Source organism: Pipistrellus kuhlii, unplaced genomic scaffold, assembly GCF_014108245.1.
Source record: "Pipistrellus kuhlii isolate mPipKuh1 unplaced genomic scaffold, mPipKuh1.p scaffold_m20_p_3, whole genome shotgun sequence".
Lineage (NCBI taxonomy): Eukaryota > Metazoa > Chordata > Mammalia > Chiroptera > Vespertilionidae > Pipistrellus > Pipistrellus kuhlii.
Genome location: NW_023425529.1, coordinates 132,901,809 through 132,913,927, shown reverse-complemented (window position 1 = coordinate 132,913,927; position 12,119 = coordinate 132,901,809). Strand labels below are relative to the sequence as shown.

The following is a 12,119-nucleotide window of genomic DNA, read 5'->3' as shown; positions in this document are numbered from 1 at the left end:
CAAGACCTAACCCTAGCAGATTTTATATTTATGATTTTTGGATAAATTACTCACCTTCTCTAAGCTAGTTTCCCCATTTTCGAAACAGGCATACTATTATCAGCTTACCTCCCATTACCGTGAAGATAAACTGTCAGTATATTAGGAAAGTATCACATTATAGATATGAAGTGGTGCAAACAGTGGGAGTTCTGAAACCTTGCTATTTACCAAATGACACAAGGATATGTAGAGTTTCTCTCTTAACCCAGCTAGTACTTTGGCATTCTGCACAATACCTGCACCGCTGTCTTTGAAGTGCCACTTACATAGCTTTGAAGTACGGTAATGACACTTTAAACAAGAGCACAGCCAGTCTATTTTGGTCAAGGTGGATACTATATGTCACAGATGCTGCCAAGTGTCATAAATTACATGACCAAACAAGGCCTTGCTTGCACCATGTGCAGCAGGATGGACTTACTGAGAAGATTGGCAGCCACCCAGGTTGTATCAGAGGTTACATAGAGAGGGGTTTTGTGTACTTCTAAAATTTGTTTTTTTCTCTTTTTGAGTAAAAAATAGAAAATTGACACTTCAGTCATAAAGTTCGACTCATAATCACTGTCATTTTTAAATGTGAAAATATTTTATTTAACTGACTGTAATTGTTTATGAAATAGGGTACATTTTAAAAAAGCTGAGAAGCTCAGATCATTGACAATCAAAAAGTGGGTTCAAGGGAGAAGGCTTGACACATGTATTACCAAATCACAATACAGTAAAACTGAAACAGCTGTCTGTTCAGAGGTGAAAAGACAGTTTTGTATTCTGATTGTTTGTTGCTTTTTTCTCAAGTTGAAGTTTACCAAAAGAGAGTATTTCTGAATGTATTTATTAACCCTTTGCACTCCACTGTCCCCTCTCAGGGGACATCGGAATTCTAGCATATCACTCGGATGTCCCCTCTCAGGGGACATTGCAGTTTATTAGTGATTACGGGGAATTGAGTTAATTCAACGCACATTTCCGCCGCAAAATAGCGTCGAGTAGCTGGTAGCCAATGTCCAGAATGGTTCGGAGTGCAAAGTTAATATACATATTTTTTAAAGGACTATAAATTAAAGTGTGAGTCGTTGGAAAACAGTCCTCATTTCATGCTTTCTTCAGAGTAATGTCCATTGTCCTTACTTGTTGAAAATGTGCAAATATTGAAACAGCAAGTAAGTTTTCTTTTTATTTTTTTAAACCTGGGTTGCAGTTTCCTATCCTTGTCTCAGTTGGGGCATGGAGGCAACCAATAGATGTGTTGATGTTTCACGTTCTACTCTCTTTAAAAAGCAATGGAAAAAATATACTTAGGTGAGGAGTAATTAAAAACAACAACAAGACAACAAAGAATTATCAGGTCTAAACCAAACGCCAATAATGCCAAGATTGAAAACTCTGATCTCAGGTATTTGGTCAAGAACATGATAGAAATGTACTGATTGGGTGAAGTGCTTGCTTGAAAAAAAAAGTATCTTTCAATTCTTCAGGGAGTATTATAATTAAACCTGATGGACATATTTATCAGCTGTCATGTTCTTCATCCTGTTACCTTTTTCTTGGAATATTAAAGAACACTAAAAACAAACAAACAAAAAATAATACTGATAATAGAAGGAAAGCAATGTATTCAATTGGAAGAAGAATAAAGAAACCCTTAGTAAGTCTGATGGAAATAATTAGTGCTTACATGAAAGTTATTATAGCGCTAAATATCCATGTTAGAAAGAAGAAAGGTACAAATTTATTAATCTAAGTTTAAATGTTAAAAAGCTGGAAAAGCCATACAATAAAATATAGATAAAAAGAGATGAAGTACTGATACGTGCAACAAGAGGGATGAACCCCCAACACCTCAGTAAGTGGTTTTTTTTGTTTTTGTTTTGTTTTTGTTTTATTTTTTTGTATACACACATATATATGCATACGCAACACATGGATAAAACACCACTGTGAGTAAAATGTGTGATTTAAGTTGCTATTATAATAAGGCAAATGGTTCAATACTCATCTTACTACTTTTACTATTGTGACCAAATAACCTGCTTAAGGTAACCAGGCAGGTTGGCATGCAAGCAGCAGCTAAAAAAGTTGCAGAAAGTGACCTGGTCTTTATAATATTTACCTCTTGGCCACACACAGTTATCCAGTCATTTATCATCCGAAAATACAGTTTATTTATTGGAAGTATGACATGTTATTGAGCTGAAGAACTGAAACAACTTTGATCAGATTCTAGGCATTTGCATGATTACACTTAATCAATGAAGGCTAGTTAGTTTTGTTTGTAATTCTACTTTTCACAAAGCTCTACCTTCAGGGAGGGGTGTTGAGTAAGAGCTCAGGAGCTTCACTTTTAAATTGTGCTTCCTGGGTTCAAATTGATGCTTTGTCCATTAAGTAGTGGTGTAAGCTTTGGCAACATAATCATATCAGAGCTTCCGTCTCTTTATCTGTAAAGTTGAGCTAAAAAACGACACCTCCCTTGCGTAATTTTTGGAAGGAATAAATGAGATAATGCAGTGTAAAATGCTTAATATAGTACATGACACACAATAAGCATGCATCTCTTAATTTTATTGCTTCTATAATTGTTATTTAGAGTGCCACAAGTAATATAAAACTATAAAAGTAATATACATAGATAAGAATAAATATTGCTTCTATGAAACAAGATAGGATACCATAAATATAAAAGTCAATTGAGAACAAGAAAGAACTCTTAAAATTTTCTGATAATAGACATCAAAAGAAAAAGTCAATAAAAGTCTAGGAAGCTAGAGTTAAAAAAAAATCTTCAAGAAAGTAAAGCAAAATGGTAACGAGATGGAAAATAGGAGAAAAGGGTAAAAAGTCAAAAGATTAGTCTGCAGACCCAATAGCCAAATGGTAGGAGTTCCAGAAAGGGAAAGTGCATGCAGACATTTTCAAAGAAATCATTTCAGAAATTTCCCAGAGCTAATGGACATGTTTCCAGGTTAAATGGGCTCAGAATATGTACAATAGAACGACTGAATAAAGCCATGCCAAGGTTCAGGGTTGTGAAATCTCAGAATGCCTAAGGGTAAACTTGGAATCAGTTCCAGAGAGAGAGAGAGAGAGAGAGAGAGAGAGAGAGAGCAGGCCATACAAAGGCTCAATCACAATGGCATCAGACTTCTGTGCCAGAAGACACTTGAGCAATGCTCGCATTGTGAAGGAACATTTGTAACAAAAATTATATATTCAGCCCAACTGTTAGTGAAATATAAACATAGAATAATGACATTACAGATGTGTAAGTTAAAAAAAAAAAGAATATTTCCCAGTCTCCCTTTTGTCAGAAAGCACTTGGAATATGTGCTCCATCAAAATGCAGAAGTAAGTGGAGAAAGAGGAAGACCTGGGATCAAGGAAACAGAAATTCCAACAGAGGGTAGCATTAAAAGATATTTCTAGGTTAATAGTGAAGGAAAATACTGGGCAGATTGTTTAGCAAGCCTACATTGCAGCCAGTCCAGACTGGGGCAGGAGACAGAGGTCTTCGTAATGGATAGCTCAAATGAAAAGGAAAAAAATGTAATTGATAGATTATGGGTTGTTTGACTATACTGAGATCTGTTGGTGATTTTTGTAGTACATTAGTGATCGCCAACTCTTTGAAAAACAGATTGCACAAGTTATAAGTTGTAGTAATAATCAAATATTTACAAAGTCATAATAATCGAATCACAAATTATTGTTTTAACTGAAACCTGTGATATAGCTATTGAGAGAAGAGGGAAAGAGAATGTGTGTGTAGGGTTGGGTAATGAAGTAAGAATACTCAAATCTCATCTTCTGAAGTAGGAAGTGAATAAATAGTGCCTAAAGCAGAAAGATTAGGAATAGTAATATAAGCTGAATACCAGAAGCAAGTATTTGAATGCACTTTCAAGTATTTGCTTTTGGAGAATGGGATTTAGTGTGTGAGAGAGGGGGCAGGGTGGTGACTGTCGCTTTTCATTTTGAGCTTGGTAGCACAATTTGGCAGATATTAATTTGATTAAAAATTAAAATATAATTTAACACTCTTACCTCCAAAACTTAAACCCAGGAAAGTATGGCCACAAAACATTAAAACTGTAAACTGCTGTACAAACATCATGAGTTTTTTTATTTTGCAGAGTTTGTCACATGGTTTGTATTTCTAGTTCTTCTTTTTAGAGCTTTTTTGTGGGTTTAGAGTTACATAGAATGCCTCAGTCTGTGGTGTGTCTCTTAAAACCTTCTGTAGGATGTGGTGCCCAGCCGGCCCTTCCATCCTCTTTCCTTCAAAAGTTGGCTTCAGTTTCTTCCTATCTGAAGTGAGGAAAATGCAGGGTGGAGCAAAAGTAGGTTTACAGTTGTTTGTATGGCAAGTAATACAATAGTCAATAAGTAATAATACAAGAATAAACTCCCATACTCACAACTGTAAACCTACTTTTGCCTCACCTTGTATATAAGATGATTTCTTAGGTTCCTCTTTCTTAGACCATCTATGAACTCTACACCAAAGGTATGTGAAAAGAAAAATAAGATCCAATAGTCACCAATATTGAGGCGAACTGTTACTTAGTCCTTTTCAGAGAGTAATGCTTCATTGAAGTTGTTTTGGATTATGGAATAATGAATGAAACTTAAAACCACACATTTTAGGATGCAGTTTTCTCTTCTTAACCTGTGTCTGTTATAATCCTGCAATGTGAATTATGATGTTTGCGATCTTGGTCATAGGAAGGTTGTGTGTATTAAACCATGTGGTGGTTCGCTGTGCTGTACCTTCCAATTTGTGTTTATCTACATTACACACAAAGTTAAAGGGACTCTCTCACACTGATTGTGGGGGTGAACAATGTTTAACCTTGTAACCAAAATAACTCCAAAAATCTTGGTCTGATATCTAGTCATCTAATGACTGAGTGAAGAATACTGGAAATAGATGGTGAATAGTTCTATTTTACCATGCTGGAATGGCTGTTAATACTGCCAAGAAAATTGAGTGAACCACAAAAGGGATAATTTGATGCTAACATAAAGAGCCAATTTGGTTTTTATAGTGGCTTTAAAATAAAAATTCAGACCATCTAAATGCTTTAACTTTATTCTCTTCACTTAGGGAGCTAACAGGATGAGAGGGCGGCTTGGAAGTATGGACAGCTTTGAACGGGCAAACAGTCTTGCTTCAGAGAAGGTAGGCACGCAGACCTCTCCCCCCTATTATTATTATTTTTTTAACTACTAATTGGGACTTGGCACAAACCAACACTGATATGGTAATTTGTGTGCTTAGTTATTTTGTTCGGAGTCATTTATGATTTAAGAAAATGTATTTGAGGCTTTATTATTTTAAATAAGAAGATTCTGGATATGAGCATGTTGCTCTTTATTTAGCTGGAGCTTTCTCATGTTGAGACAGAACATACCCCTTGCAAACTAACTCTGCTCTGTCAGGCTGCTTACTATGTGGAGCTAGTATGGAGGACAGTATTTGAGCAACCATTGCCCCAAAGCCATAGAACAGTGGTCGGCAAACCCATTAGTCACCAGAGCCAAATATCAACAGTACAATGATTGAAATCCTTTTGAGAGCCACATTTTTTAAACTTAAACTTTTTCTAACCCTACTTCTTCAAAAGAGGCTCACCCAGGTCATGGTATTTTGTGGAAGAGCCACACTCACAGGGCCATAGAGCCACATGTGGCTTGTGAGATGCAGTTTGCTGACCATGGCCATAGAAGAATGAGCCATGGAATCACTGCCCTTGAGCAGTGCTCTTTTTATCTTTTTTTTTTTTTTAAATTTAAAAAAAATATATTTTATTGATTTTTTGCAGAGAGGAAGGGAGAAGGATGGAAAGTTAGAAACATCAATGAGAGAGAATCATCAATCAGCTGCCTCTTGCACACCCCCTACTGGGGTTGTACCCGCAACCAAGGCACATGCCCTGGACCGGAATTGAACCTGGGACCCTTCACTCCTCAGGCTGACGCTCTATCCACTGAGCCAAACCAGTCAGGGCTTTTTATCTTTTGTTTTCTCTCCATGTTACCCCTAATGCTCCCCCTCCCCCATTTTTAACTATTTTAACTGCAACATTATGCTCTTTATCTCATAGACAATTCTCAGTAGGGTTGGTTTCCTGTTTCCTGTATCATGCAACATGTAACCTGAGGCATATGCAACCTGTTTACTAATGGAAAAAGATTAAAATATTTTTTATTAAACTTTCTGTTGATAACATTGAGGACTTAGTTCAGCTGTGAGTCTTTTAGCCCTAACTCATGTTTATTAAGCTAAGCATTTCTACAGTGGGGATTGTGCTGGAGAGTATAAACAGCATACCTGTCTAAATTGAAAGATTTATGAAGTCTCCACATGCAATATGAGATGCATTCCAGCATAACTCACTTCTCATTCATTTCCTGTTTTTCGTGTCTTTTAAAAAAACGTACTATCAGGGGACGTGTAGTTGGATGGAAACATTCATGGTGAAGGAAGATACTTAACAGGCTCTATTTTACTTCCCTGAAGGCTTTGCCACCAGACTTGGACACTTACACGCTGTGTGATATTATTTTGAGAGTGCAGGAAGGGTGCAACTGATATGTCACGGAAATCAGTAGATACGTAAACGCAGACTCCACCTTTTTTTTTTTTTTTTTTTTTTTTTTTTTTTTTTTTTTTTTTTTTTTGTCATGATCTCTTTTCATCTTTCTGGCAACAATGAGAAATGCTACAGCATTTTACCACAAAGCGTTAGGGGAAAAGAACACCTTTTCTTATCATCCCTTTCACTTTCTGGCCTATCTCTACTGATGCTGCTATCAGAAGAAATGGGTTGTGGTGATGCTGATTAGCCTTCAGCATGGATGGGATGAACAAAACACAAAGAACCCACCAGCTCTGTGTGGGCTCAGGAGGACGAAGAGGCTCCCTGTCCTTTCTGAGCTCCATGTTGACAGGTCTGCCATGATCTCTGTGGGAAAGAAAGACCTCACTTCTGCTTGCTTCTCAGGACTACTCACCGGGAGACTCTCCTCCAGGGACCCCCCCAGCCTCCCCGCAGTTCCCTGAAGAGGATTCTGACTCCCCACAGTTTCGAAGACGGGCACACACCTTCAGCCACCCGCCTTCGATCACCAAGAGGAAGCTGAATTTGCAGGATGGGAGGGCTCACGGGGTGCGCTCCCCTCTCCTGAGGCAGAGCTCCAGCGAGCAGTGCAGGTGAGTCCAGACCTCTCTCTGCCATGGGAAGTAAAGGTCTCCTCCCAGCCTGTTTTGGTCAGGGTGGAGTCAAGATTTGTTGTGACTTCGTGCTGTAGCCTACCTTTAGTTTTTTAGAAAGACCATCGAAGTAAGTTGAATGATAAAAAAAAAACCCCACATCTTAATTACTAGGGGAAACAAGGCAAGATGGAAGGCATACCCAGAGAGCTGAGTTAAAGCATTTTGGATGGAAACTTTTTTTTTCCCCAGAAAAACAGAGGAAGCAAGATATTATACATGTGGTTTCGCCTGAATAACGTGCTGACAGGACATGTTATCAGTGTCTTCTTGATCACTTAATGAAACAAAGTCAGCAAATTCATGAAATAACAGAGCAGCAGAACTTCCTGAGGCCTACAGTGAAGTACAAGGGTTAAAAAAAAATCCCCTAAATTACCCTCATGCTTGAGACAAAAATCAACTATATTTTATTTCATAATAAATTAAAACCAAATCAGAAAATTGTTAACAATGTTATCTGGAATAACGTGATATCTATAAAGAATACACACAGCCTAATTGACAGGAAGTAGCCATAGGAATTACTTTACATGGTTATTTAAAAATATAACTCACCCAAATTGTTGGCATTTGATCTGAAATAATAACGGGGGTAAACCTGGAGTAGTAGAATTTTTATATGTCTTACTGTGTAATACAAATCAGAATTAATATCCTAGAACTAATTTTCTTATTCTTCTTTCCCTGTGAGTTTGATATTGGAAACAGGGTCTGGTAGAGATTCAAGATGAAGAAAATAAAAACAAAAACCAGAAAACCAAGTGAAAAGAGGCTAAATTTTACTTTGTTATCAAGATTTTTTTATGATCACTTTATATTTTCAGGAAAAATTATTGTTAAGAATCTAAAATGTTATTTTAAACTAGAAACGATATCTATTCTTCCTTATGCTTTTTACATTTGATATTGTATAAGGTCAAATAATTTCTATCGAGATGCTCTTTGTATTGTTGTCAAAACATGGTAGGAAAAGAATCTCCTAAAAATAAAAAGGCCTATGCTGGCGATTTGGGGCTTCACATAAAACCACGGCTGCATGAAAGAATATGGACATAAATGTTTGTTAGGCCAAAGATATGGTGACCCCAGCAGCCAAACATGTTGTCCTTAAATTGGTAGAAGAGTTTATATCTTTAAAATAGTGAAGTCTTTGAACTACTGATAATCATTTTTTTTCCTTCTGGAACTTGTTTCCTGTAATTTTTTTGTGCTTTCCTATTCTTTCCTCTTAAAGTATCTTTTGCATGTAAAAACAAACACTGTTTGTCCTAAAATTGTTAAGAAACTGTTAGAGACAAACACAGGAGGAATTCAGTTTGTGAAAGGGTGAAACAAGGTCATACTTTTATTTATTTATTTATTTATTTATTTATTTATTTCCTCTGCATGTAAATATTTTCTTAAAAAAAAAACATGTTGTTACATCATTCTTTTAAATGTAAACAAGGAAATCTAAATGCATAATGATTTGATATTTACTATCATCTATTTAATTCACCATCATCTACAAATATGAATTCTTTAACAGATGAAAAATTTCCATAATTTTAAATAGAGAGAACTGCATGCTCCCCTCCTTCATCCCCCTTCTCCCCATCAGATCCAGCCCCGAGCCTTTAAAGGTTAGATTTCATGAATAACAAGAACTTGTTTATATACGTTTTCATAGTGAATGAAGGTTTTGCCAAAATATAAATTAAGACCAATCTGCTGTGTTTTCTGTACTCAGCATTCTTCCATCTGCTCGGCGCATGCACAAGAGTAACTCTTCCTCCAGCCTTCCAAGTCTGCATACTTCCTTCTCTGCCCCTTCCTTCACTGCCCCCTCTTTCCTGAAAGGCTTTTACCAGAATTCAGGTAGACTGTCCCCACAGTATGAAAATGAAATCAGGTGAGATCAGTGTCCTCTGTTTGCAAAGCAACATTTTCCACGGTGTGATGTACTGATGTGTTAACTAAAGAGTGGCTAATGTTGGAATGACTTTCATGCATCTTTACCTTGTGCTTGTTCTAATCTACTTCTAACATATTGGTTTTCATTCCACTTAATTTTATTAAGAAAACTTTTATAGCCAGCGTTTTGAAACTTTTAAAACCAGCTTTTTGGGTACATGGTAATTTTTAAAAATTATTATTATCTTTGTACTATTAGTATGAGTCTTTGCCTTGGGGAATCCAAAAGCCACTGATTTAAACAATTATATTGAAGTGATGGATATGATATATTTTTACTTTTAAGTATATAGGATATTTTCTAGTCATTTCTTTGATTTTTCAATGACAAGGACTCACTTCTCTGAATCTCAGTGTAAGTCACATAATGGGTACAGCATCCTGTTGACAGCAGCACTCTCATGAGAGATCTCTTGAATTTTGTAGACATTTGAGTTTGTTTGGTTACCAATATGGAAAATGAATAGCCTTTAAAGTTTTGTTCTTTGCTCTACACAAAATTAGATATAGTGATTTTGGAAAACTGCCTTTAAAAAAATTGAAATTATGAACTCTTACTGATCATTCATATTCTCAGTGGGGTGTTCGTCCCTTTGGGAAGAGGTAGTTAAGTTGGGAAGTCTTCTAAGGGGATCACTGTTGGCTTAGAAGTTTATGAGACTGATTCATTCCTGTTTTTGTGCATGGCTTGGTGCAGTTATTTGTATTGCTGTGTAGTATTCCATTTAATACATCACAACTTATCCATTCTCTTGATGGGACATTTGAGTTGTTTTTGAGCAATTCTTGCACTCCAGGAGAGGAATACATGCAGTCAGCCAGCCTGGGTGCCGCTAAAATCTTCTGTATGCTTTTGCCTTCCTTTTTTTTAGATTTAGGAAATCCCCAAAGTTAACATGCATATCCTCAGTAATTAGTTAAATTAGACTCTTCCTTAATTTATTTGAGTATCTTTCATCCATGTGTTTTCCACTCCAACAAAGATTACTAGTATTGGATTAATGTAGTTTTGAATCTGAACTTTTCTCTGAATTAGTACATGTTTAAGCATTGAATTTCTAGTGAAGCAATTGATAAAGAATTAATTTTAAAAGGCTTTTTTTTTTTTTTAAACCTTAGGGGAGGAATTTTAAAGGAAGTTTGCCATAAAATGTAGTAAAATGTATATGTAGAATATGCAATGAATTTAGAGAACCAAGAATGGGCATGCATAAAAATATCAGTTTGCCTTATCTCTATGGTACCACCTACTAATAAGAATACAGCACTTTCAGTGAACTCTATTTGCAGTTTTTATTGTTATGTTAGTTAAAGTAAGCATTTGGGGAATCACAGTTTCCTTCCAGAGACAAAACCTGGCCTGAAAGTGACAAGGAGGCTAGCCATTAAGAAGGTCAAAGGTTAGCTGTGAATAGGGTGTAGAGTACAAAAATCAGTGACTTTTAAGAGGTTATTTATAGAGCTTAATATAAGGTTATATGTTCATCATGAGTAGTTTCTGTTTAGATGTGTGTACAGGTGTCCCCCCCAAAATGAATACACACTTTAACAGCTGATAGCTTAATTTTGAAAATGAAATGTATTTTAATAAACACTGCTTTTGTAATTATTCAAAGTCTGTATATACATTTTTTGGACACTTTATATTATTCTTTCTCATAACTTCCTTTAGCTTTCTAATGTCATTTTAGTAGAAGGATGTTGAAGTCCAGAAGGCAACTAAATGTTCATTTTGCATTGAAAAAAGCCACCTTTTTGCTGCTCTCTTATTTGAAGTGCTCTTATCTGAAGTGATCCTAAAAAGCAGAGGATCTTTTTCATTAAAGTATTTTTACTGGTATTAAAATATAATCATACAGCTCACCAGAGTGAACATTCCATCTAACCACCACCTGGTCACTGCCAGCAGCCCTGTAGCACCTCTCATTTTCCCATCCAAACAGCACGCCTATCCTGACCTCCAATACCATAGCTTAGTTTTGCCTGGTTTTGAACTTTATTTAAATAGAACAATACAGTATACATTCTTTTATATTTGGCTTCTTTCATGAACGTCAGTTTGTGACATTTATTCCTGTTTTTATGTACACTTTAGTTTACTCATATATATTGCTGTATAGTATTCCATTTGATGCTAGAATTATCCACTCTTTTACGGATGGTCATGGGGGTTATTTTTACTTATTTATTTACTAGAGGCCTGCTGCATGAAATTTGTGCAAGAGCAGGCTTTCCTTCCCCTGGTTGCCAGCACTGGATACCCTTTGGCACCCGGGACCTGGGCTTCTCTTGCAGCCCAGGCTTCATCAGGAAGGTTGTCTGGAAGGATGTCTGGAAAAATGGCTGGAAGGACTTCCAGTCTAATTAGCATGTGATGCTTTTATTATTATAGATTTTGCTTTTAAAGAGTAATGTCCTTGATATTATTGCTTGCCTTTAGCTGTATATTTCTATGTATTATTGATGACCCAGTAATAAAACTGTCAGACAAAATTAACTTTTAATAGGTTTATTTCAATGAGTAAGTCACTTAGACATAAATTGATTAGTTACAATTTTGAAGAGAGTGCTTTTAAATTTGTATTTGGAAATAATACCAAGTTTACAGGAAAGTTGCAAAAATATTATGGAGAACTTCTGCTAACTCTTTACCAGATTCATCAATCTTTAATATTTGTCTCACTTGCTTTATCATTCTCTCTGTTCATTCACATTGGAATATATACAGGCATACATATAGACATTTTAAAATTCTAACCCATTTGTGAATAAGTTGCATACATCATGTTCCTTTACTCAAAATAGTTTAGTGCGTACCAGTGCTCCCTATGAAGGAGAAGAGTTAAGT

General features: G+C 36.0%; 1 protein-coding gene across 7 annotated transcripts in view; it reads left to right on the top strand.

The window, feature by feature from the left end:
- TBC1D4 (TBC1 domain family member 4) overlaps positions 1-12,119 on the top strand; it is a 189,159-nt gene that overhangs the window by 140,582 nt on the left and 36,458 nt on the right. For 3 of the 7 annotated variants that reach the window (XM_036455379.2, XM_036455380.2, XM_036455381.2), the window contains exons 9-11: positions 5,147-5,221; positions 7,047-7,255; positions 9,048-9,209. In XM_036455379.2, the coding sequence (XP_036311272.1) occupies positions 5,147-5,221; positions 7,047-7,255; positions 9,048-9,209 (446 nt within the window). Of the gene's footprint in view, positions 1-5,146; positions 5,222-7,046; positions 7,256-8,987; positions 9,210-12,119 lie in introns of those variants that run through there. The other 4 variants (XM_036455382.2, XM_036455383.2, XM_036455384.2 and 1 more) reach the window with 2 other exon arrangements.